Here is a 27995-nt window from a genome sequence, read left to right as displayed (position 1 = left end):
TGGCGAGAGTGCCAGATAATTTACTATGTCTGGATAGGTCACATCTGGCAGGATGTCAGCATCTTGCTCCCACTCAGCCCCAGCATCACTGGAAGGGTCAAAACCATCTATCAGTCAGTTTTTCTACATATTGCTTCCTTTTAGCAGGCTTCAGGGTTTTGAAATAATCTGCCATGTCTCCAGACGAGCCACTGTATCGCTTCTCTCCCCCCCCCCCCCAAAAAAAAAAGAAAAAAATCTCTCACAGGTTTCTTTCAAGTCAACTGTTAATAAATCATAAATAAAACACCTCAGATTTGTTTAAGTCGTTTGTCACTCCACTTGATTCCCGTGGGTTTCCCCCCAACCATAAGTTTGTTGTATTTCTGATATGGCAAAGAGTGCTATTACTTCTGGTAGTGGTGACGTCAGTGGTAGTGGTCTATTGAGCTCCAAGCCTCTGATCCCTGGAGAGGGAGAACTCTGTCGAGCAATTAGCTCTGGCAGTAACGAAGCCTGTTGCTTTAACTCAAGGCTAAAGGCCCAACTCGCAAATCTCTGCATCCTGTTTTCGTCATGGTTTTATTCTTAAAGTTGTGACCAGAAGTGATTTGTATCCCCACTGCTTTGATGCTTCTTTCAGGATGCTATTCTTGCTGTTATTCTTCATCCGTCATGCTGTGTACAAAGTACAACTGTTTATCCAGGAAATTCATTCTAGTTTTCATATGAAGTCTGTTTTGTTGAAGTTAGCAGCTGTTCACTGATGGAGACTTGAGTGTAAAACTATTCAGAACAACTGCAGTCTTAAAGTTATCATGATGATTGTAGTCCTTATCCATTAAAGAAGATGGCTCTGGACACTTACAGTTTTGCTAAGTTTGTCTCTTGACAGTCCATACAGGGTCATCCTCCACAAGGGCAATGCAATGAGACTCCAACCAGATGTAGGGCATCAGGATGGATCAGGCAGGTCTGAAGAGCAGGAGGAATACAGGCCATTTTGTCCAACGACCATTTCGTCCAATGCCTTTTCCTCCAATAGCTAAGATGTTTCGTCCAAAGCCTTTTTCATATAAACTATTAATTATTTTATATTTCTTGTATTTGTTTGAAAAAAGGAGGAATTTTCAATGGAATTTGACCGATGCAAAACACATTTTTGCAGCGTGTTGTTTAACCATCTGCCACTCACCAACTGCGAGTTGTGAAATCTAATGGCGAGTCAAGAGCATCCTAGGCTCGCCTTTCTTGGCAAGTGTGGTCAAAACGATGGGTTCCTATCTAGTATTCATGTAAAATCCAATAAATATTTGACAAAAACTCTTTCCTTGTGTATGTTAGGGGCCACCATTGCAAAATGAAAACAAAACCAGAAATGATGGGAATCAGCAAGTGTCAACTTTGGGCATGTTCACCACATAAAATAATCGATAGTGTGTATGAAAAAGGCTTTGGACAAAATGTCTCAACTATTGGATAAAATGGCATTGGATGAAATGATCATGGGACCAAAGTGTCCTGATCCTGGCAGGAGAGGTCAGCATCTTAATGGTGTCTGAGGAGAGAGCAAGAGAGAGAACAGGTTGTTGGGTATGCCTGGTGTCACCTAATGAGTAGCAGTATACATTTTGCACTGAGTGCAAGCCGGGACGCTGGCAAGACTGACAGCATAATTAAAAGGGAACACTGGGACATAAAGCAGCCAGCCACTCCACCGTCAACAAACCTGAGTGAATGTGTGAGAGTGGGGGGTGACAGCATCCATACATCCCAGTTTACCAAAACACTCTATGCCTGAGGACCCTCCAGATCTACTCCTTTACCTCATAAAAAAACTTAACAAAAGGCTTGACTAAACAGATGTTTTCAGCGGAGACTTAAACACTGACACTGTGTCTGAGTCCTGAACGCTACTTGGAAGGCTGTTCCATATCTGTGGGGCTTTGTAAGAAAAGTTTCTACCCCCTGATGTAGCCTTCACTATATGAGGTACCAGCAGATAGCTTGCACCTTTTGATCTAAGTAGGCATGGTGGGTCAAAAAGCACCAGAAGTTTGTTCAGGTACTGTGGTGTGAAACTATTCAGTGCTTTTAAAGATGAATAGTAGTATTTTATAAACAATACAAAATTTGATTGGTAGCCAATGCAGTTTGGATAAGACAGGGGTGATGGGGTCATATCTTCTAGTTCTAGTAAGGACTCTTTCTGCTGCATTTTGAACTGACTGGAGCCTGTTTTATGCACTTATTGGAATATCCTGACAGTAAGGCATTACAATAATCCAACCTAGAGGTAACAAAAGCATGAATTAGTTTTACTGCATCATGCAGTGATATTTCTTGACTTGGCAATATTTCTGAGATGAAAGAAAGCTAACATAATGTTATCAGAATGAGTTTCAAACAAAAGACTGGAGTCAATGATCACACCGAGGTCTTTTACTGCTGCATGTGAAGAAACAAAGGCCATTGAGAGTTACTCTGTAATCAGAAAACCGACTTGTAGCTGCATGTGGTCCTCGTACAGGTACTTCCGTCTTGTCCGAGTTAATTAGAAGGAAATTCATAAGCATCCAGTGTCTGTCCTTTACACATTTCTCTATTTGATTAAGCTATTGTGTCTCATCTGGCTTTGCAGACACATACAATTGTGTCATCGCATAACAGTGGAAGCTGATATCATGCTTACGAATAATCTCACCTATAGGTAGCAGGTATAAAGGAAAAAAAAAAAAGCAGTGGGCCTAAGACAGAACCTTGTGGAACATCAAACTTGACCATAGTATGCACAGAAAAATCACTATTTACATCAACAAACTGATAATGATTGGTTTAAAGTGCTGATGACACATTTTTGACATCTTTGGCGATGTTTTATAACATAAAGTAATTCCCGATGATCCATATATTAATTCACGAAGGCACCTATTTTACAAGTTATGATAAACGCGGCTATTTGGGCAAATTTGACGGGGCTGCAGCACCCAGGAGACGAAAGAGGAGGAGGAGCTATATGACGTCAGCGAAAGAACCTTCCTCCTAACTTACCAGTTTGTTGTTGATGCGACAGGTGTTCAGTTTGTCATTGTTAGTATTATTATGCATTTTTTATATAGTTATTATGCCTTCGCGTCGTGTTGCTGGCTTTTGCTCAAAAACCTACAAGGATGGGGTAAGTTTATTCAAGTTTCTCAGAGATCCCGAGCTGCATGTGAAGTGGGTGAAGCAAGTTAGGCGCACTCATGACAAGTGGGAGCCCTCACCAAAATCCGTCCTGTGCTCTGAACACTTCGATTTGGATTGTTTTGACACCCTTCCCAGCTTAAAAGAATCTCTTGGGTGTTCAGTTCAGCAGAAACATGTGTTGCTACCATCAGCAGTGCCTACACAGTGTTGCCAGATTGGGAGGTTTCCCTGTCCAGTTGAGCGGTTTCAAGTGCATTTTGGTGGGTTTTGAACATATTTTGGGCTGGAAAACATCAGCAGTATCTGTTGCCAGATACTGCTGAAGTTTTCCAGCCCAAAATATGTTCAAAACCCACCAAAATGCACTTGAAACCGCCCATTATGGGTGGGATTCCTCCCAATCTGGCAACACTGCCAGTATTCCAGAGGGGGTCTATTAGTAGCTATGGGCAATTCCATGTAAATGTCAACCTCACCATGCAAAAATAAAGCAACATGTAATACATCAAAACCACTCCCAGAGATATCGCCTAGGCCTGTATTTTACAGATGTGAATAAGTTGAACCAATTTGTAACCAACCTAATATGTCACTGCCGGTCTTTCTTTCTTATAATGTAAAACCCAAGCTAAAATCAACTTTGATCATGTACAATTCTATATTATTGCCACAAGCCACAGAAATGTATGCTAAAATCCACAAAACAGCAAAACAATAGCCATCCTAAATATTATTTAAGAACTTTGATAGTTTTAGCTGATATTTAGAGAGTTTTTCAAAGGGTTATGGTGGTTAAATTGCTGATTTTCTAAACATATGCCATGTCTATTTCAGACGCGTCACATCTATAACGGAATTTCGTCACATCCATAACGCTGACTTTTCCTTCCGAAACTCTGCATGAAATACAAAATATTTTAAACAAAGATTTTTTTAATATTCACCTTGGACCCCTCTATCAAATGGATATCTCCATTTTGACATTAGGTTTACAATTTCACAGAGTTTGATAAAAATGTACAGTCACCCAAGAAAAGTGATACTTTTTCTGTCACATCCATAACGCATCTTTTATTGGCATTTTCTGGCATGCCCTAGATGTACTATGGGAATTGTTCTTGTTCTATCACTTCTCCAGTATGGTACAGCCTTAAAATATGCAATACCTGTTCAAATACTGGGAGACAATAAAACATGCACTGGGTCATTTGTTGCCATTTTGAGTTCAAGTGTCACGTCCATAACGCTGGAATTGCTCCTATGCCGGATCCAAAGACAGTCCTCCTGTCAGAACATGTTGTGAAACGACATAAGATAAAGGTACGTAGAGCTATAGATTCTACATGATCATAAATGTAATCATAAAGTCGGCGTGATATCAGTCATGTATTTGCTTGTGAAAGCTTGCGGCTTTCATGTAACTGCCGCCTAGCAACGAGAGGCAAAGGGTAAAGAGGGTAGGCTATCATAGATTCTATTCGGAAGAGATCAACACAATTCTAGACTCCCAGAAGAGGAAGAGCTAGCACTAGAGAGTTCACCGGCGTTTTCTTGCGCCATTTCCATTGAGCAGAACCAGAGTAGAACAGCCAGTGAACCGCAGTGTGTTCTCCCGCTGACGTCACAACATGGCCGCAAGCCACGGACCCAGTTTTCTTGCGCTGTGCAATTAAAAGTTGGATATTCGCGTAACAACAGCTTCTTTTCACGTAATTATAACAGAAATCTAACATGTTTGCCATGTTGTATAGTTTAAGAAATTGCATAGAGTCATGTTCGTGTCATCAGCCCTTTAATAAGAGCTGAGCCAGGAGAGGGCCGTTCCCTTAACTCCCACAACGTTTTCTAATCTATCCAGGAGAATGGAATGATCAGTGGTGTCAAAGGCTGCACTAAGGTCAAGCAATACAAGCAGGGAGACACAGCCCTGATCAGATGCCAACAGTCCAGGACTCAATGTTAACTTTTGACACCTTTTGCCCTGCAGGGAAAATTGCCTCAAAAAACTTTTGCCCACCTTGAATTTCCTTTTGCACTAAAATTTTGTGGTATTTCGGCAAGTTTTCAAGTACATGGTTCAAGGCAATACTGATATGTTTTCTAGGGGTATAACTGAGTTATTTTGACAAAAGTACATGTTTTAAAAATTTTTTTTTACACACATTTATTTCTGCAACAGAAGAGTAAGACGAGCCCTGAAAACATGAAGCATAAATCAATATCAAATATGTAAGACTTGTGTCCTGTACTCTAGTAAACAATACGTCTTTTTATATAGAGTTTAGGACTCAAAGCACACTTTGTTTTGCCTATAACAATAACTAGCAGTATTGCAAAGATGAATTATAAAACTAAAAACATGATAAAACAGGAGTCTGCACTGCAGTACTGTCTTATCATTCAGGTTCCCATTGCATTTAGGAGGCAATTAAACAACCTGCCTTCCTCATCTTCACCTGCATGATGGGCCAATGTCAAATGATAAATGGGGTAAGATGTATTTATTTATGGGATAATTCACTATATAAATGTTATGCATTTTACTATTTGAGACACAAAAGCATGTCTTTCCATTCATTGAATGTATTTGCCACTATATTTTTCACTTTTTATATATATATATATATATATATATATATATATATCTCACACGCGCGCGCGCACATATATATATATATATATATATATATATATATATATATATATACACACACACACACACACACACACCCCTCTGGGCCAAGGCTCATTTAAAATGGGCTGTGGCGAAGTGGAAAACTGTTGTGGTCAGACGAATCAAAATTTGAAGTTCTTTATTGAAATCAGGGACGCCGTGTCATTCGGACTAAAGAGGAGAAGGACGACCCAAGTTGTTTTGTTTAGGTTTTTGTATGATGCATTGATTATCATTATAAATAACTGTGATGACACCACCTCACCCAGTTGGATGAGGCTGATGCATATAACTGAGGATGAATATACAACCCCGATTCCAAAAAAGTTGGGACAAAGTACAAATTGTAAATAAAAATGGAATGCAACGATGTGGAAGTTTCAAAATTCCATATTTTATTCAGAATAGAACATAGATGACATATCAAATGTTTAAACTGAGAAAATGTATCATTTAAAGAGGAAAAAATAGGTGATTTTAAATTTCATGACAACACATCTCAAAGTTGGGACAAGGCCATGTTTACCACTGTGAGACATCCCCTTTTCTCTTTACAACAGTCTGTAATCATCTGGGGACTGAGGAGACAAGTTGCTCAAGTTTAGGGATAGGAATGTTAACCCATTCTTGTCTAATGTAGGATTCTAGTTGCTCAACTGTCTTAGGTCTTTTTTTGTCGTATCTTCCGTTTTATGATGCACCGAATGTTTTCTGTGGGTGAAAGATCTGGACTGCAGGCTGGCCAGTTCAGTACTGAGACCCTTCTGCACAGCCATGATGCTGTAATTGATGCAGTATGTGGTTTGGCATTGTCATGTTGGAAAACGCAAGGTCTTCCCTGAAAGAGACGTCGTCTGGATGGGAGCATATATTGCTCTAGAACCTGGATATACCTTTCAGCATTGATGGTGTCTTTCCATATGTGTAAGCTGCCCATGCCACACGCACTAATGCAACCCCATACCATCAGAGATGTAGGCTTCTGAACTGAGCGCTGATAACTTGGGTCGTCCTTCTCCTCTTTGGTCCGAATGACATGGCGTCCCTGATTTCCATAAAGAACTTCAAATTTTGACTCGTCTGACCACAGAACAGTTTTCCACTTTGCCACAGTCCATTTTAAATGAGCCTTGGCCCAGAGAAGACGTCTGCGCTTCTGGATCATGTTTAGATACGGCGGCTTCTTTGAACTATAGAGTTTTAGTTGGCAACGGCGGATGGCATGGTGAATTGTGTTGACAGATAATGTTCTCTGGAAATATTCCTGAGCCCATTTTGTGATTTTCCAATACAGAAGCATGCCTGTATGTGATGCAGTGCCGTCTAAGGGCCCGAAGATCACGGGCACCCAGTATGGTTTTCCAGCCTTGACCCTTTCGGACAGAGATCCTTCCAGATTCTCTGAATCTTGATATTATGCACTGTAGATGATGATATGTTCAAACTCTCTTTGCAATTTTACACTGTCGAACTCCTTTCTGATATTGCTCCATTATTTGTCGGGGCAGAATTAGGGGGATTGGTGATCCTCTTCCCATCTTTACTTCTGAGAGCCGCTGCCACTCCAAGATGCTCTTTTTATACCCAGTCATGTTAATGACCTATTGCCAATTGACCTAATGAGTTGCAGGGCTCGAAATTCATATGTTTTTTCACCATCCAGCCGGACTAGTTACCTTCCAAAGTAACTAGCCAAGGTTGAGTTCCGGGAACATGGCGGAGTGAGTAGCAGCAATTTGCCCAGCTCTCCCAAGTCGGTTAAAATAAACCCACAAATAAATGTAACTTGACAGATGAAAACAAGGTATGAGAGGAAGAGAAAAGAGAAGCCAGAGAATCAACAAGAAATTAAACAACCGTTTTGAACAACCCGAAATGGAAGAAATCTCCGAACATGAAGCTAGTGCTAGTGAACACGGGATGGAAGACGCAGCGGAGAAAGTAGACGGTCATGGCGAGGCGGGGACGCTCCGCGCCGGGCATGCCATAATAAGAAGTGACATAAGAGAGCTTAAACAAGAGCTACGACATGAGTTTACCACACTCAAAGACGAACTGAAAAGAGAAGTGAAGGAAGAAATCAGCAACTTCCGACAAGAAATTGAACGTGAGCTCACTGAGAACAACCGTGAACTGCAGACACAAAAGATGAACATCACCGAAGCCCAGACGCGCATAGAGTAGCTGGAAGAGTGGCAGGCGGACGCGAACGACACACTGACGCAGATGCGGGAGCAGACAGGTCAGATGCAAGAGAAGATCACGAACCTCGAAAGCAGATCAAGGAGAAACAATATTCGTGTCTTCGGCATCCCGGAGGGGACAGAAGGGAGCTCCACTGCCAGATACTTGGAACAACTATTAGGCACCGAACTCCAGCTGCCAGAAGGAACTTATCTCCAGATCCAAAGAGCACACAGAGCCCTCGCCCAAAAACCGGGACCGGGAGCTGTTCCCAGGTCAATTATAGTCAACTTTCTACAGTTTGAGATGAAGGAAATGATTTTAATGAAAGCGTGGCAGAAGAAAATACAGGTGGGTGGTAAACAAGTTTTCTTTGACCATGACTACCCTACTGAAATCGTCCAGAAACGGAAGACATATGTGGGCATCAAAAAAGCGTTAAAAGAAAAGGGAATTCGTTTCCAGACGTCGCTCACAAAAATACGAATTCACTGGAATGATGGTGCGAAGGTGTACGGGAGCGCCAGAGAAGCTGCACGCGACATGGAAAGGGGATACACCGTGGCTATGCCAGCGGAGGACACCGGAGCTGTGACGGTAGGGGAGATGCGAGGAGCCGCGGGATGGCAGAAAGTGACAGGGAAAGAACGGAACCGAGGTACAACGAACCGAGCGAGAGGAAAACTACAAAACTATAAGTGGAAACCGTAAAGAGTGTTTTGCTTAAGAAAAGAGGTAACACCGAGGGTCAGAGAGAATACAGGTATGGACAAAGTACTAAGATAGGACAGAGGAAAAGATATGAGGAAAACCCTTAATCACAGCAAACATTATTTGAATACGTCTTTGCACATTGAACGGGACTTTGTCCACAGTGTGGGTTGAAATGACTGATTCAAAGACTTGCTTAATTTTAGTTAAGAACCGACTGGGAGAAGTCAGGTAATTTTAAGTTGGGCTTGTCTAGACACTAGGGACACCACAAGTTGGGTTAACTCTGGGCCTAGGAAGGAGCCCTCTCCTAGAGATGAGGATTTCCTCTTCACCCACCAACGGGGACTTGGGGAGGGAGGAACATCTCCCCACCACCTCTGGAAGTTCTCTTGTTTCTTGTTTTCTGTTTCATGTTATGTTAAATGTTCACAGAATTGGGGGCATCGTGGCTCAGTTGGATAAAGTGCCATACCATAAATCCGGGGACCCGGGTTCGATTCCGACCTGAGGTCGTTTCCCAATCCCTTCCCGTCTCTCTCTCCCGCTCATTTCCTGTCTTGACACTGTCTTGTACAATAAAGGTGAAAAAAGCCCCCCAAAATATCTTAAAATGTTCAGAGAATTTAGTTCAGAGTTGTCTGGGAGCACATTTTCTGAAAATAACAAAACAGAATGATGGCTAATATTGTCAAATTCATGTCGCTGAACGTCTCATCTCATTATCTCTAACTGCTTTATCCTGTTCTACAGGGTCGCAGGCAAGCTGGAGCCTATCCCAGCTGACTACGGGTGAAAGGCAGGGTACACCCTGGACAAGTCGCCAGGTCATCACAGGGTTGACACATAGACACAGATAACCATTCACACTCACATTCACACCTACGTTCAATTTAGAGTCACCAGTTAACCTAACCTGCATGTCTTTGGACTGTGGGAGAAACCGGAGCACCCGGAGGAAACCCACGCGGACATGGGGAGAACATGCAACCTCCGCAAAGAAAGGCTCTCGCTGGCCACGGGGCTCGAACCCAGACCTTCTTGCTGTGAGGCAACAGCGCTAACCACTACACCACCGTGCCGCCCGTCGCTGAACGTAAATGGTGTCAATATGCCAATGAAAAGAGAAAGGGTTATGACGAAACTGAAGAAAGAAAAAAGCACAAATCATATTCCTGCAAGAGACCCATTTATCCCAGTCAGAGCATGATAAAAAGATACGGCTATAGGAACTTGTATTACAGTGCATATAAAGAGGGACACAGAAGGGGAGTTCTAACATTAATATCAAATGCAATTCAACTTGACTATGAAAAGGAACTCAAAGATAGAGAAGGGTCATTCCACGTCAATTTAACCGGGGCCCGTGTACTTAGTGCTCAAAAAATTCTGAAAAAATCACCAGATGTACCCATGTTACCTAGGAGAAACACTGTAAATTTATTTGAATGTAAGATGTATACTTTCCATGTTACAGCCAGTTTTACTGGGGGAGGGGGGGTGTCAATTTTGTTCACTTTTTTTTTTGTCAAAGTTCACAAGCCCATAGCTCAAGAACTAAACCATGTAGGAGGCTCAAATTTTGCATGCTGGTACATAAATAGGAATAGTATGTAGCAAAACTGTCATTTTGGGTCTGGATGATCCTGCATGGTCATGGCACTCCCTCAAAGATCAAAATTTTATTGGAGTTTCTGGCTGTGCTCTGTTTAGGCCTTCAGAAGACATATTTTTACACGACATAGGTTCTTGATTTTTTTCCCTTATTGAGATAAGTAGAAACGCTCTCAAAAAAAGCAATAAACAGAAAGGAAACTCTATCAGTGTTTGAACAGAAGACCTCACAAGTCTGACAAATCATTTTGGATGTCATTTTCAGAGCACTGTAACACCTTGTGGGAATGTGTGCAGATTTTTTAAATATTTTTTTCTTTATTCTCCAGGATCCCTTCTTTTTAAAAACACCAATTTGGCTTGTCTTACTCGAATCTTTCTTTTTTTTATTTTCCACCCTGAACATGGGCAAAATGCACCATTGAGAGCAATATGTTTTCTATAACATTAATGTAAAGAGTAAATAACCAAAGGCCAATTTTGCCCTGACATGATCACCTGAGAGTGCCTGTGCAGGGGTGGAGGGATCCTTTTCAATTTCAATGATTGAGTGATTTTAGGGGCACCTGTGGTAGAGTACTTGGAAGATGAATATTGAGAGTAACCACAAGTGCTCCTAAAATCACTGAATCACTGAAATTGAAAAGGATACCTTTTACGAGGCAATAATTACAGTCATTCACAAACAAGGGAAAGATAAAGAGAACTGTGAGAATTATAGACCTATCTCATTACTAAATGTAGATTATAAAATGTATACAACAATCATCTCAAAACGATTGAACTCCTTCATAACAGAAATTATAGAGGAAGACCAAACAGGGTTTATAAAAGGGTGACAAATGGAGGATAACGTCAGAAGAAGCTTGCATATTATAGCTCGAGCTCAACATAAACAAAGCACTGTATTAGTAAGCATAGACGCTGAGAAAGCATTCGACTGTGTAAATTGGAAATACTTGTATCAAGTGTAAGAACGATTGGGATTTAATAGTAAATCAGTACAATGTATAAAGACACTATACCAACTGCCCACCGCTAGAATCAAGATAAATGGAAATCTGACTAACAAAATTTAATTTACAGAGGTCAACCAGACAGGGATGTTGCCTGTCACCCACTTTATTCGCCCGTGGAACCGCTGGCACAGGCAGTCCGCCAGAATACAGAACTAGTGGGAGTTATGGTAAATGGAACAGAACATAAAATAGGACTTTTTGCTGACGACGTCATCACCGCCTTAGAGCAACCAACTAAATCACTCCCAGTACTGATGAAACTTTTAGAAACCTATAGACACCTCTCGGGATATAAAATTAATATCTCAAAAACACAGGTGTTATCGCTTAACTACACGCCACCGAGAGAGATACAGGAATCTTTTGATCTTAATTGGAATTTAAAGAAAATTAAATATCTGGGGGTCTCCATTACTAAAGGATTATCAAAACTATATAAAGAAAACTATGACAAAATATCACAAGAGATACAAAAAGATATTCAAAAATGGTCCACTCTGACACTAGATCTCAGTTCGAGGATTGAAATAATTAAAATTAATGTACTACCCAAGCTCTTTATCTGTTTCATTCTTTACCTATAGAGATCCCGCAAACCCAATTTGAGACCTGGGACAGGATGATATCAAGGTTTATATGGGCAGGCAAGAAACCCAGAATTAAGTATGGGACTCTCCAGCTGCCAAAAGACAGAGGGGGAATGGGTCTCCCAAAACTCAGGGAATATTTCTATGCAGCCCAGCTTAGATATTTGATATGCTGGTGTCAACCAGACGACACAGCTAAGTGCAAAGACATGGAAAAAGAGTTCAGAGGACACCCAATTCAGAATGTGATTGGAGATAAAGAAGTATACAACAAAATAAAGAAACAACTTGATCCAATTACATTGTTTACTTTGGAATTATGGTTTAGAATCGTTAAAAAACATGGGATAAAGAAGGATAGTAATCTGTTAAGGTGGGTTGCATTTGATAGTAACTTTAAACCGGCCACATACGACAAGGGATTTAAACAGTAGGAAACTAAAGGAATTACAGCATGGTGTACTCTAGAGAGAGATGGGGAAATGGAGAGTTTCCAGAATATGAGCGACAAATATGATCTGGGTAAACATGAATTCTATAGGTACTTACAAATAAGATATTACTACAGGAAGGAAATCAGGACAGGTCCCTCCATGGTAGTGAATGGTGTGATACAAATCATAATCAATACGTATAAAGGCACAAAAGTCAGAATAATATCTTCACTGTACCAAAATTGACAATAAGCAAAAATTCAACTAATTATATAAAAGAAAAAATGGGAATTGGAGCTCAACACAAAAATCTCAGACGATGAGTGGCAGAATATGGGGAAAATACATTAAACATCCACCAATTCACGGATATGGAGGGAATTCTCCTGGAAAAATCTAATTAGATTTTTTTTTATCACACCCAAGGTCAAGAGTAAGCATCTGAATGTAAACTTACCATGTTGGAGAGAATGTGGAATATTAAATGCAGACCATGCACATGTATTTTGGAAATGCCATGAGATACAGGTGTTTTGGAGAATTGTACATGTAACTCTGCAAGAGATACTGAGATATGGCATTCCCATGAGCTGCACAGTACTCTATCTGTGTAATTTCACAGAGGGCAATGTACACGCAGGAGATAAGTACCTTACAAAAATACTGTTAATAGCTAGTAAAAAGGCGATAACAAGGAAATGGGGCAAAGTAGATCTTCTGACCAGGCAGGGGTCTACACTAACTTTTTTTTTTTTTCAGGAGCACACGTTCTCCTAAGTTAAAAATTTTAGGAGCACAGGGAAAAAAATGGGGGCACAAGTAGGTTTTCATTTTAAAGGTTTATTGCAGCGCAAACCTTAGACACACCAACACACAAAACGCAAAATTCAATTGAGAATGAATGAACAAACAAATGAATAACGAACAACTGAATGAATGAACAAACAGTAGCTAAACAGAGAGCAGAGCTCAGCAGAGCTAACAACATCAAGGACAGCTCCCACCCTGGCTCTGAGTTCTTTGACTTGCTGCCCTCAGGCAGGCGTTACAGGTGCATCAAAGCAAGGACCAACAGACTCAAAAGCAGTTTGTTTGTTTTTTTTTTCCCCACAGGCCATAACCACCTTGAACAATTAGCCTTTTTCACATTACGTCACTTGCAGGGGAACTCATATCCGTTTTCAGCCTTTTGAATGGAAGAAGAGGTATACGGCGGCAACATATGTAAACAAAACTGTCTCATTCACAGATAAGATTGATAATAATATTGCGCATTGTTGTTTATCATTACGTATTGTTAGCGACCATTCCAGTCACCTATCTGCCTTGTTTTGGAAAGGAAGTTTACTGACTTTCTATGGTTGCTACTTGTTAGCCAGCAGATTAGCATGCCACCTCTTCTTCCATTCAAAAGGCTGAAAACGGATGCGAGGTTCTTCTGCAAGTGACGTAATGTGAAAAAGGCTAATTACATGCACTGACTGATGCCACTTCTGGCAGGTGCAACAATGCACCAACAAGGACCTAAAAGGACACTAGTCTCACACTTGCCTGATACAGTGCAACCTCACAGAGCAACTTTTTAGTTTTTATAGCTTTTGTATATTTTATATTTATATTTCTACACTTTTACATCCATAGCCAATACAATGCAATACCAAATACCGTGCAATATCCTGAGTTTTGTAGCTGAACTGAGTTTCTATAACTAATGTGCAATTAACATCTGCAACTCAACACGCCCAGTTGTATATATGTGACGCCTCACCAAATCCAGGGACACATGTCGGCCGAAACGAATCCGAGATAATCGCAAAAGAAGCTTTTTTTTTCCGAAATTTGTGATTTTCGTTTTTTTCCATCATGTGCAAGTTGAGATCTTGAAGAATGCAATCAGTATTTCAGATAATAGATTGTTTTGTTGGAAAAGCATACATTTTTTGTTGCAAATTTTCTCGTTTTTGTCAGGACTGTAGCCTGCTGGGGGGTGTGGGTAAATTACCATATTGGCCATTCACATGATGATTTAAGTTTTTTTTTTTTTTTCGCGAATCAGCTGTATGATACGAACTGAGCTCGTGGCTACTTAACCTGCATACAGGCATGTAATTTCACTATGGAATGAGCAAGTTAAACAGAGCGCAGAGGAGCTGAAACACCGCGAAGCAAACAGACACACAGTATTTACATCGGAGATAACCATTTCTAGCAAAAAAAAAAGTAACCCAAAGGAAGCTAGGATTACATTCCATTGGAGGCATTGGTGTGTGCAAGGCGCCGTTTCTCTTTCTGATGGGGTAAGTTTATTAATCTAAGGCTGTGTGGTTATTTTTGCATGTAACGGAGAGTGTTGTGGTTTGGTTAAGCCTAGGTCACAACCGGACGTACGATTTTTTTTGGCTGTGTGATTTTTGGCGTTTCCCAAATCGCTGCGTTTTTTTTTTTTTTTTTTTTTTTTTTTTTTTTTTTTGTTCACGGAGAAAGACACACGTTGGCTGTAAGTTTGTCTTGCAACCTGAAAAAAACGTAAGCGCCCGTAGAGTTTGTTTGACATGACAAAGAACCTCTGTGGCCGGTCTGCGGCTCGAAAATCAGCACATCACGCGCGCTCTCGTGCGTTTCATGCGCGCGCTCTCGTGCGTTTCATGCGCGCGCTCTCGTGCGTTTCTTGCGTTTTTTGCATGTAGACCGGCCGTAGGAGCACGTACGGCCGGTTGTGACCAAGGCTTTACATGAAACTAGTGTTGTGTTAGTTGTGTTATCATCGTGCTTTCTTTCTTACGGTGTGAGTAATTTTTCAACCACAAAACGTTAAAGTATACTTCAGGACTTATTTTTGTACTTCATAATTGTTTTGGGCATACTTTGCATGGAAGGAAAATTGACGTGGTGATCTTTGTTTACATGAAAGTAGTATCGTGGTAGCTCGTAGGGGGTAGGGCTTTCCTTAATGTCATGCAGAATTGCACCATTATGTGCCCACCCTACACCCAGAGTAGCTGAGATGGAAAACTTTGAGGGCGATTTTCTCCCTTTTCTGTTTTAAGAGGTATACACTTTCAAAAGGCCACACATTCTTCAAATATTGTCAGATCTCCACATGGAAGGCATCATTGGAAAGCTTAGAAACTGTACTTTCTGAATCTGTCAATAACTCAAAATGCCCCCGGGCAGACACGTGTCCCTGGATTCTGGATTTGGGCACATATATTCTTTGTTTTTCTGCTGTGTTGTGACGTGCACAATTTGTATATACTGTATATTATTTGTTTTTCTGCTGTGTTGTATGTTCCCATCTAAATGTTTGCACTGGGGTGTGTGCTTTCCATCTCATTATATAATTTTCCCGCACCTTCTCCCGTCGTTCTAGCTTTCTTCACGACACTTTCTTCCTCGTCCGTTCTTTTATTCTTGTTTCCACCTTCATTGCTTTTAAAAAAACGCCGTTATTCTTTGCATAGCGAATATATTTCTCAGCTCGGTCCGAACCAGCTCTCAGTTATCTCTCAGTTGAATGATCTGATGAATCCCTAAAAAGCACTTTTGCCACTAATGCCACACCCACAACATACAACCGTGGGAAAGAGGGGCAATCACAGAAAGTTGAGTAGAAAACGGGAAATGTTACGGGGGATATTTATTGTGATAGTAGGCTATTATAGCGTCAGCACAAAAGCACCAGACTCAACTTTTAATTGAAAGTGTTATTCAGTAGCCTAAACTTATTCAAGCTACAGACCGAGAAGAATAAAAATGCTGAAATCTCATGTCCCGGTAAAACGCACTAGCATGGCAGAACGGCAAAAAAAATGCAACTTTTTCACCCCCCCCCTCCCCCCCCGGCTACCATGGGAACCACCACAGTGCAAGACAGAGGCAATGCACGCAAATACAGACAGGGAGCAAGGCGCAGGCAGAACACACACACACACACACACACGCAAATCACTGAACACACACGCAACAATACAGGCCGTTACTCTGTTAGGTAGGCTATCCAGCGCTGGATTTGCATACTTAGCAGTTTAACGTTTGATACATTTTAGAATGTTAAACTCGTCGTGTCTGTGCTCAGTGCTTTCCTAAATTGTCGGCCGCAAGAAGCCCTCGCACGAAAGCGCGTTTTTTTTTTTTTTTTTTTTGTCGTTCGCATGCCGAAAAATTCGCTCGCAAATGCAAGTGAAATGTGCGAACTGTAGAGCCCTGTGACCAGGAAACAATGGATAGAAATAATAGAGGAAATCTATACAATGGAAAAACTGACACACCGTCTGAGATTGCAAGAAACACAGCTAGAAGACAAGTGGCTGAAGTGGACTAATTGGAGGACCTTGGATAGCGACAGACAAATGAAAAGACAATTGATGGAGGACGAAACTGCGAGAATTGATGGATAAAGAAGAATGTAGCTCCCAACAGGACAATTAGTATTACTACTTTATTTTATTATTATTATTATCCTTTTGTTGTTGATGCTCCTTGTTGGTCTGTTGTAAATGTTAAAATTGAATAAAAACTAAAGTGAAAAAAAAAAAAGTAACTAGCCAAACAGAAAATCAACTAGCCAAAATTTGTGCATGTATGAATTTTGCTTCTGTCAAAAATAACACAGAAGAGAGTAGTAACCATTGTTCATGACTAATGTGCATTTATTTCAAGACCCAAGTATTTTGATACTGTTGTGAAGTACATAAATGAGAACAACACAGAGCACCATAATATAATCCAAAAAAATGCCGGATGACTGACCTCTTACTAGTTCTTTTAGGAACCAATTTGTCCGCTTCCATTTTTAATTTGTCGCTGAAATTGACAGAGCTTACACGGTAGCCTATGCAACACCAGCGATTGCACGAACTGAGTCAGCGCTGACTAGAAACCAGAAACCGAAACTAGAAAATCTTCCCGCAAGTACCTTTCAGCACCGAGATGTCACCCGGGATTGGTTGGCGAGTGCGTGATGTTATTGGGGTTTTTTTTACCCTTAGGCAGCGTCTCACATTACTGCCTGAGGGACAGAGCGAAAACCACCGCAAAAGGTTTTAAACAAACGCAAGTCGGCAGATGACCATAAAATACTCGATAGTTACAATACAATAATTTTATGTATCTCGCACAGAATTTTTGGAGATGTATCGAGTATATTCGATATATCGCACAGCCCTAGTCTGAATCTTCGCTTCATATATATATTTTTATTTTCAACTAGCCGTCTGGGCTGGCTAGTGACAGGAATTACCCGCCAAATGACAAATTAAGTCGCCTCGGGCGACCGGACCACCGCGAATTTCGAGCCCTGAGTTGCAATTTGGTCCTCCAGCTGTTCCTTTTTTGTACCTTTAACTTTTCCAGCCTCTGATTGCCCCTGTCCCAACTTTTTTGAGATGTGTTGCTGTCATGAAATTTCAAATGAGCCAATATTTGGCATGAAATTTCAAAATGTCTCACTTTCAACATTTGATATGTTGTCTATGTTCTATTGTGACTACAATATCAGTTTTTGAGATTTGTAAATTATTGCATTCCGTTTTTATTTTCAATTTGTACTTTGTCCCAACTTTTTTGGAATCAGGGTTGTACTGGTGTATTTCGAGATGACTCTGCATCGTAAAACTCTTTCCACACTGTGAGCAATGATGCATGTTGGAGCCAGTATTAACCCTTTGTGTTAGTGTGTGCGCACCCTCTACAGGCCTGGAGGATACTGTGTCCAGGGGGATGATAAATACCTGGCCAAGAAAAGCTAGTATCTCACTGGGCTGCGACAGCTTGCGACAAATTGCAAACGTCATTTGCGAGAGAGCTTCAAAAGTGTCTTGAACATTTGCGGGGCTTCTCAGTTTCCTCGCATAAGTCGCAAAGTGTCACTCCTTCGTCGCTGAAATTTTGAACATGTTCAAAAAATTCATGCGACAAAATCTCTCTCAAGATATGCGAATATCAATTCAGTGTGATTCCAAGTGAAAATTGTTGCCAATTCTCATATTTTATCGCAATTGTTGTGTCTCCAACTAGTTGCGGGCTGTCGCAGCCCAGTGAGATACTACCCAAAGGACTAGGAGCCTCATTTATAAACGATGCGTACGCACAAAAGAATGCGTATGCCATGTTCTACGCAAGCTTCGGTATTTATAAAAAGTGAACTTGACGGTAAAATGTGCGCACCTCCACGCAAGCTCTGATCCATACATACGCACAAAAAAAAGGGAAACGCTGAAAGTGCGACCTCAGGAGGAAACGGGGAGAACGACCCAAAATTGGTTCAATAATCGAAGTTTAACACAAACATAACATCGCGCGTCAAAGACGTGATTGACTTAACATTTATAATCCTTAATTTTGTGCACTTGTCAAAAATAACATCTTATTTAAGGCAATAAAGACAAATTGATAGGCTATACATTGTATGTTTTTGCAACATAAGCAGTAGGCTAAGTTTTGTTAATTATCCACTTATGGCTTTCATGCATGTTGTCATTTTTCAATATTGATCATGAGGCTATCACACACGTTGCTTGTTAGGTTGCCTACTCTGTAAATAGTATATAAGAGGGATTTGCCGTGGTAGGTCTTATGATGCACTATGGCGTATTTGGCATTGCTGGAGGATGTGGTAAATGGAAGAATTAGGAGAGGGCGAGTCTTCAGAGACCAACAAGATTTGTTGGCCAATGATGATGAGTGGCTCATGAGCCGATTCAGATTGCCACAAGCTGTCCTTTTACACCTGATAGCCGAGTTGGGCCCAGCGTTGGAGAGAGGTACCCGCCGGAATCATGCCATCGCAGTCTCGCTGCAAGTGCTGACTTGCATCGGCTTTGCATCGGCCACTGGCACTTTTCAGCGAGAACTGGCTGACCGGTCTGGGATATCGCAGCCAACCTTCAGCCGCATTTTGCCAGAAGTGTTAGGAGGTGGAATTGGTTTATCACCAAACTACATCAAGTTTCCTTACACGGTGGGTGAACAGGCAAATAAAAAAGCGCAATTTGCAGCAAAGTCCGATTTCCCAAATGTGATCGGTGCTGTTGACTGCACTCATATTGCTATAAGGGCACAGAGTGAAAATGAATTTGCCTTTGTTAACAGGAAGCATTTTCGTTCCCTCAGTGTCCAAGTTATATGTGACGCGGACATGGTCCTCACAAATGTTGTCGCCCGGTGGCCTGGTTCAACCCATGATTCATTTATATTGAGACATAGCAACGTTGGGCAGAGACTGGATGCTGGAGCTGTGCGCGATGGTTGGCTTCTGGGTGCGGGTGATTTAATGCGTAAATCCTGAAAGTATTTGTAACCATTCTTGGACCATTTCTAAATATTCAACCCTTTACTCATTCAGTTATGTTGTATGTGACAGTGGGTATCCACTGAAATGGTGGCTGCTCACGCCATTTATGAGCCCCCAAACGCCTGAGGAGACCACTTACAACCTGCACCACAGCCAGGCGCGCGCTGTTGTGGAGCGCACCATCGGGCTCCTGAAGGGCAGATGGCGTTGTCTGGATGCCACGGGGGGAGTGCTATGTTACAGACCCGAAAAGGTCTGTCGGATTGTTAGGGCCTGTGCTGTGCTGCACAATTTGGCACAGCTACAAGACGTGCCTTTGCAAGCTGAAGAGGTCAACCTTGACCTCGACCCTGATCCCTATCCCCAGGCATTCCACCCAAACGCAGGAGCCATGCGCCAGCGCGAGGTGGTGATGCACCGCTTGTAAATAATTAGGTATGGAAAGAAATGATTACTTTTTTAAGAAAGTCTTTAATGCTGGCATTTAATGCAGACAACTCATTTTTTATTTCTTTTAACTCCCGGACGACCTCGCGGACGGCATCCACATGTTCCCACTGCACCTGCAGCACTGAATCTGTTAGGATACGGGCAATGGTGGCGGCATGAATGCACATGTATCGGAGGCTGTGGATGTCCTTGGGACCTCTGCTGCCGCAGCTGACACACTGCTGGCCTCACTGGCACACCCAGCAAATGCAAGGGAATTTTTTTTAAATACTTTTTCTGGATGAAGACTCATTTCAATTAATTTCACACCCATTTCAATCAAGGGGGGCACATGTGCAATGTGAGGTGGTTCCTTGATGCACAACCAAAAAAAAAATTACATACCCGAGTCCTCGGCTGGTTCATGTAGCCCAGCATTGGTGTCACCCTCCTCCTCACGCACAACTCCACTCAGGAGGGTTTCCCATATAATGCCAGCCAGTTTTTGATCCAGTGGGGTGAGCTCCAGCTCCCCCTTCCCCCCGCCCATTGCACGGACGCTTTGGAGGTGTGCCGCGATCCTCTTCTGGGCGTCCACCTTTGTCGGACCATTTTTTTTTTTTACCTCTGGCATAGTACGGCCTTGTGAAACTACAGAATGACTGCATCGGCCACATGCTGCCATTCACATGTTTTTTTCGCATTTGTAACTCCCATACTATGGCCTCCAAACAAAACAGCTCGACGCTGCTCCACTTCATCTACTAGCACTTCAACTTCACAGTCAGTGAAGTTGCGCTTCTTTTTGTCTTTCCTTCTGTTTTGGGCATGTTGTCCACAGATATCAATGTTCATTAAGGGCGTTTCACTGAATATTTATAGGCAATTGTGGGTGTGTCTTGAGGTACGCACAGGTGCCGCAAATTTAGAGTGGATTGTGATTTATAAAGGGAAATTGGCGTGGAACGTGCGTGCGCACGGTTTTATAAATCAGAATATTTCTGTGCGCACGCACATTCTGAGTTTCGTGCGCACGCCATCTTCTGGTGTAAATCCTGTGCAAAGTTTTATAAATGAGGCCCCAGGTGTGGCTGATTGGAGATAACAGCTTCTTATGTCTGCCTCTTGCTGTGAAAAGAAAATGAAGAAAGAAAGCACAACTTTATTCATCACACAGTTGTAAAATTCCTCTCTGCATTTAACCCATCTGAAGCAGTGAACACACACCTGCACACACGTGAGCACTGAGCACACGCACATACCCAGAGCAGTGGGCAGCCATGCTAACAGCGCCCGGGGAGCAGTTGGGAGCTAGGTGCCTCGCTCAAGGGCACCTCAGCCCAAGGCTGTCCCATATTAACCTCTCCACATGTCTTTGAACTGTGGGGGAAACCGGAGCACCCGGAGGAAACCCACCAGACACGGGGAGAACATGCAAACTCCGCACAGAAAGGCCGCCGCTGGACTCGAACCCAGAACCTTCTTGCTGTGAGACAGTGCTCACCACTTACACCACCGTGCTGCCCAATCTGTACTCCAGTTTACCATCTTGTAGGGGTGTGATGGTACACATATTTGTACCGGACGATTTGCGGTATGATGCAGATGTGTACCAAATGCAATCTTTAAACAGTAATTAAATTAATTTAACTGTAATACATAACATGAATTCAATGTTTGTTGTTCATACTAACTGTCCAGATTGTTGTGTTATGCCGAGATAATCATTATAAATAACCGCGACACCGCCTCTTTTGCCAGTTAGGTGAGGGTGGTGTATATAGTAACTGTAACCAGGAGGACTAGCTTCATTTAATGCATGGTTTAATCCATGTTTCTCTTAAACACAGTACATTAAACTTCTGATCAGTAATAAGTTCATTAACAATTAGTGCTTTAAATGCAAGAGATCTAATATTTGGTAGTCCTACCTTTAGATCAAAGGTGCTGGCAGTGGCTGTACAGTCAGTATGATGCAATTTTATATTATCTAGATTACTAGAACAACCTCTGAGTATTACTACTAGTTTTTCGTTTAGCTTGGGAAACAGTCTCTATATAGTGGACCCTGAGTGATGAGACTGTGCAGCTAGCAGACAGTCAGTTTAGCCTGTTTGTCTACTCCCTGGCCTTGGCTCTGGATCGTCACAGATTAACTAGGCCTCTACTGAGAATATGAACTACGCTGTCAGAAATGAGAACAGCACCTTCCCGAGTGGGATGAATACCGTCCCGCCCTAACAGATTTGTTGTTTGATCTTTAGCTGTGTGGGGACATGAAAACCGAGATATCCACAGATGGAGGGACGTCAGAAGTCCGTGTGAAGAAAGAGGAGACACTGGAGCTGAAAATCTACAACCATGGAAATGACCTCGACAATCCACCTGAAGGTCTCTCTGTTAAAGTGGAAGATCCTGACAATAAAGACCATCTCTGTAAGACATCAGGCCACTCTGGTGCTCAGTAACACTCACTGTTTATTCTACCCTCCATACTATCTGGTGCACTAAAAGTGCAATACAGTACATTTGGGATGTAGCTTCAGTCTCTGATAATCAACAAATTGAACTTGATATTTTTATTGATAAAGTATGAACTTTGTAAAATATGGTAGCAAGGAATGAGAGAAACTAAACATTTTATTTGTTTGTTTATTTTATTTAGAATAGAATGCCTTTGTCACTGCACAAATGTACAACAAAATTTAGTTCGTCATAGGAGAGCAAAGCCACTGCGTACATGCGTGCCACCACTCTTGGGCACTTCAGCCCAAGGCCATCCCACGTTAACCTAACTGCATGTCTTTGAACCGTGAGGGAAGCCGGAGCACCTGGAGGAAACCCACGCAGACATGGGAGAACATACAAACTCCACACAGAAAGGTCCCCCGCCAGCCGCTGGGCTTGATCCCAGAACCTTCTTGCTGTGAGGTGACGGTGCTAACCACTACATCACCGTGCTGCCCATTTGTTTCCTTAAAATACATTAGTCATTATAAACCAATGATGTTAACCTGAACCAAATAAGTATGGAATATCACACGATGGGTTAGATAAAAATCTATGCCGGGTGATTTATTTTCATATAACAGCACAGCCCAAAGCGTATTATTCACCTCGTACTGCACTGATTTGCCTACGATTATCATTTTTAATTTATTAATGAATGACACATTGCATATTTTGTTTCTGTTTACATTTAATGTTACAGAATGTCTGCCATTCTCTCCAGCCACTCGTGTGTTTTCTTCTGAGACAAAAAAAAAAAATGCAAGTGGTTGTGTGACTGAGAAACCAGAAAGCACAAACTCCTCTGTCCTGAAGACTTTCCCATCATGGGGAAACTTAATGACTGATACCTGGATCTCCTTCCATAAACGTTAAATAAACATGTCCTTATGTCTTCACCACATTAGATTAGTTTTTTTTTTCTTCCACCCATTTTTCTCTCCAATGTGGTCACCTGCTAGTATCCACCTATTTGCCAAGTCTCTCTAACCATGTGAGTGAAGGCTAACACGTGATTCCTCCAAGACATGTAAAGCCATCAAATGCCTTGAAACATGTCCATGATGTGGATTGAGTACAGAAGCACGGCAGGCGGGAGATGATATTTACACATGTTTATTTTGGGTTTTCAGCTTCCCACTCGCTCGATTTTAGGACACAGACATGCGTGCACACAGTTGTGTTCTGGTCCAGGGAGCTCTCTTCTCTTTGCTCTCCTCCTCCTTTTCTATCCTCCACTGTCACTGCAACACACACACACAACATTAATCGACAATAGGTGTAATGACTTTGCCACTGACCTTCATCGGCCCTGCCCTCCATTCACAAACTGACACTTGGCCATGCCCTCATTGCCTCATATCCCCGCCCAACTCACTGGAGCCGTCCAGACTGCAGCGTACTCCCCCCCCCCCCCCCCCCCCCCCCATGCGACAGGAATTCCGGCACCACCATCTGCACCCCCGGCCTGTGGACCACCTCAAATTTAAACGGCTGGAGGGCGAGATACCGACAGGTGATCTGCGCATTGGCATCCTTCATATGGTGGAGCCACTGGAGGGGTATGTGGTCCGAACAGAGGGTGAGAGGGTGCCTCAGCAGGTAGTATCGGAGAGTGAGGACCGCACACTTGATGGCCAAGCACTACTTTTCGATGGTGCTGGACTTAATTTCATGCATTGAGATTTTGCGGCTGATGTACAGCACGGGATGTTCCTTGCTCTCCGCCTTCTGGGACAAAATGGCCCCCAGCCCTCTGTCTGACACATCCATCTGCAAAATAAAAGGGAGAGAGAAGTTAGGGGAGTGTAGAAATGCCCCCCCCCTTCCAAATACACACTGTGCAGCTTTTACCTTTAGTGAAAACCTGTTGACTGCTCTGTCCACTGGACTGGATCTGGTGCTCCATTTTTAGTGAGGTCAGTCAGCGGGCTGGTGACATCCGAATAATTAGGTATGAACTGACGATAGTAGCCAGCCATCCCCGGAACTGTCTCACCCCCTTTTTCGTCTTTGGGTTTCGGGCAGGCTGCAGTCTTGTCGATTTGGGGACGCATCTGCCCATGACCCAAGTGGAAACCCAGATACCGTACTTCCACCCACCCAATTACACACTTTTTTTGGGTTAGCTGTGAGATCTGCACGCCTCAGTAACTGTCGGACGGCTCTAAGGTGTTTTGAGGTGCCACAGCCAATCGTTGCTATCAATATTGATGTCACTGAGGGAAGCTGAGGCAGAGGGACCGTGGGAGCAGAGGATCTTGTCCATGAGTTGCTGGAATGTAGCGAGTGCCCCAAATAACCCAAAAGGAAACGTGACAAATTGGTGTAATCCAGACAGTGTAGAAAAGGCCGTTTTCTCTCAGGATAGAGGAGTCAAGTGGGTCTGCCAATATCCCTTTGTTAAATCCATCGGTACAAGTTTTCTGGCATGTGCCGGAAGCTCCGTTTTTCTCGGTTCTGAAAAAGTCATTTTTCCAAATCGTGTAAATCCGTTAAGATTTTTGGAGGGGGGTGGTCCTCTCACTGTCTCACTCTCATAGGGCCAATGATTTTCCGCGATCGCGGAAAACGGACGGAAATTACGGAATTTTTATCGTGAAGCATTGCTCGTGTGTCAGAGTGTAACTGCCGCAGAAGGCTTCTGCGTAACTGCCTCTAACGGCCAAGCAGACATGCCTTTCCAGTCGAGGCAGCTTTGTCGTTGATTGTGATTGGTTTGTGGCACACTTAGCCAGCCAATGAGCTGCTTGTTTACAGATTCGCTCCCCGCGTCGCAACCAGAATGGCGACCGCTAAAAAGAAACGAATGCATCTGGTGGCCAAGGACACCATATGGTTACCAGTGGCAAGTGTGGATGTTGAGCGCTCCTTTTCCATGTATAAACCTCTTCTAAATGACGGATGATTCAGTCTCACGGAGACCAACACTAAACAACTTATGATGCTCTATCATAATGGCGATATCGAGCAGCGTTTCTAGGTACTCAGAGTGCTCAATGATTGCATAGCTGCCAACTACTACGAATAAATCGTATTTATTACGATTTGTCGTTTTGATTACGAAAATACAAATTTACTACAATAAAATACGATTTTGCCAATTTTCATAGTCTGTCACCGGTGGGATTCATATTTGAACCCGACAGTGACTGTGACGTAGTCAGAGCGACAGAAAGCAGTGGGGGAGGGTAAACCATAGACGTAGACGCCGCATTCTGCGTAGAATCATACATCATCCTCGCCACCATATTGGATGTGGCAAAGTGGAGATTCTTCAACCGTCTCTGGTATAGCGTCTAGACAGTAGCCGAGAGAGTGTTCCAAGATGATGCTAAAAATAGTAACACTGCGGTCTGCGAGGCCATCTTGGAAGTCACTCGTTCCAGAGTGCTCATAGAGTACACATCAGCTATTTACATTCACAGATTCGTTTCCGCGTTAGAGAGCTTAGAAGCTTGGATTTTTTAAGAATTTAGACATCTCAAGTGATGGAGCACTATTGTGATAGTTTAGATAAGCAGGCACGGGAGCGTTATGCTGAGAAGTTACTTTTCATTGGGAATGTAGATCCATACACTGTTAGTGAGAAGGAATGGAAAGCTGACCCCAGCTTGTTGCCACATGTGACATACATCGATCTTGTGAACTATCTAGTGTTTCACCCAAGTCCATTTTGTGAACTAAAGGATTTCCAGAACTACAAGAGTATGGAAGCATACGATAGATTTTAATGCCATTTGATGCAGCAATGCACTGCAGTAGACATAAGCTACCTAATGTGACATATATCCATTAATCATTGCTGAAAGTACATAGAAAAGATAATAGTTTGTATCACATTTATTTTAGTAACTATGAAATTCAAGACAATATTAACCTACCTGTCACAAAGTGATCAGAACAAATCCGGATACAGTCAAGTTGTCCTAAATTTGATCGGTTGATGGCAGCCAGCCACTGTCGTCTCCTCCGTTCGCTTTTCTCCTGTGCTGCAATTCCCTGGTTAGTCACGACTTTAGGGAGTCTGTAGAAGCTTTTGCCACCCTTTTCCCCCTGGCTACTACAGCCAACAATGACACACGTATTCGGCATTGTCACCCCTTTTTGCTTCGCTGAACGACAACAATGCACTGACACAACCTGACCCAGGCGACCTTTGACTTCCAATATGGCCGCCGCTGGGTTCGCACTGACCTCGAAGCACTCTATAAAGATGCCTCATTCATGTGCTGCGTTTAACTGTACCAACAGGTTTACCGTCCAAACGAGATCACATGGGATTACTTTCACAGGTGAGACTGGAAAAATACTGTTCCTTCAGTCTTCAGTTTCCCAGCTCATCTCCACCGGGGAGGTGTATAGTTATAAGCAGTGAGAATTAGATAATACAGTGCCACACTATGATGAACGTTTTTGAACGTATGATGAATGTTTTTAACCTTTCTGAATGTGAAGGAACCAGTGATTTATTTTGTTTTGGTGTGATGTTAGAACCTGGCCGAACTCAGTTTGGCGGTCATTCAGCTCACTTTATTCAACGAGAGTAGGTCTGTGTGGTGACTCAATAAAACAGTACATTTTTTATTTTCATTCACTATTTCCAGTTTTTCCACTATTTCCATCATTTATCATATTCAGTCTTGTAGGTTGGTTATTGTGGCCTCAGGTTTTGGTAGCTTGCTACGGTATGCTGACTGATTAGCTTACTTGAGCTATCTATCGCGTATCTGTCGCTAGTTTGCAGTGTACAGGGTATTTCGTACACTATTTATAACCATCACATTAAAAGTTGTGTTTTGATGCCTGTTTGTTTCCCAAATATATACGTGTGTGTCTTAATGGGTGAATAAAAGGCATAGAGTTAAATATTTTGTAGAAAGGGGCTTTATGAAGTTCAGTCCTTTTACTTGCATTGGTTTATGGGGAAGATTTGCCACATCAAATGTGGTGGACACTCTGACGTATCCCAGCAACGGGGCCACCAGCTCAATGCGGCGTCTATGTTTATATGTCTATGGGGTAAACAAACAGCATGTGGAGAGGGACACCATTGGAGCGTCGAGTGTTTTGGTGAAGATTCAGTGATCATGGAATGAGCGGAGAGCCTCTTCCTGCTCATGTTTCAATGAAATCTCCTAATTCTTCTAAAACTGATTCCAAAGTGGAGTCAAACGAGCGCTGTTCAATAGCGCTTTCTCCAGCGTCACGCAGCCTTGTCGTCACTCCTGCAAAAGCCCGCCCAAAGAATTCAAACAAAAACCTTGCGTTGTGATTGGCGGGTACGATTTGATGCCCGGGGTGTGTTGTTGATTCTGTTCTGTTTGATTTGTAGTCATGTGAAGAAGCAAGTTGAAATTGACACTTTTGAGCTGT

The 27995-nt window shown here is 42.4% G+C and overlaps 1 protein-coding gene across 5 annotated transcripts in view; it reads left to right on the top strand.

Moving 5' to 3' along the window:
• LOC132870990 (zinc finger protein 883-like) overlaps window positions 1-27995 on the top strand; it is a 116862-nt gene that overhangs the window by 20170 nt on the left and 68697 nt on the right. Inside the window, exons 1-2 of one of the 5 annotated variants that reach the window (XM_060905077.1) lie at window positions 4408-4488; window positions 22376-22547. The exons of 2 other annotated variants lie outside the window; for them this stretch is intronic. In XM_060905077.1, coding sequence (XP_060761060.1) covers window positions 4429-4488; window positions 22376-22547 — 232 coding nt within the window. In that variant the 5' untranslated portion in view covers window positions 4408-4428. Of the gene's footprint in view, window positions 1-4407; window positions 4489-22375; window positions 22548-27995 lie in introns of those variants that run through there. 2 more of the 5 variants (XM_060905078.1, XM_060905080.1) reach the window with 2 other exon arrangements.

This window comes from Neoarius graeffei, chromosome 22, assembly GCF_027579695.1.
Source record: "Neoarius graeffei isolate fNeoGra1 chromosome 22, fNeoGra1.pri, whole genome shotgun sequence".
Classification (NCBI taxonomy): domain Eukaryota; kingdom Metazoa; phylum Chordata; class Actinopteri; order Siluriformes; family Ariidae; genus Neoarius; species Neoarius graeffei.
Note: the sequence above shows the minus strand (reverse complement) of the source record. Positions and strands in the feature narration are given on the sequence as shown.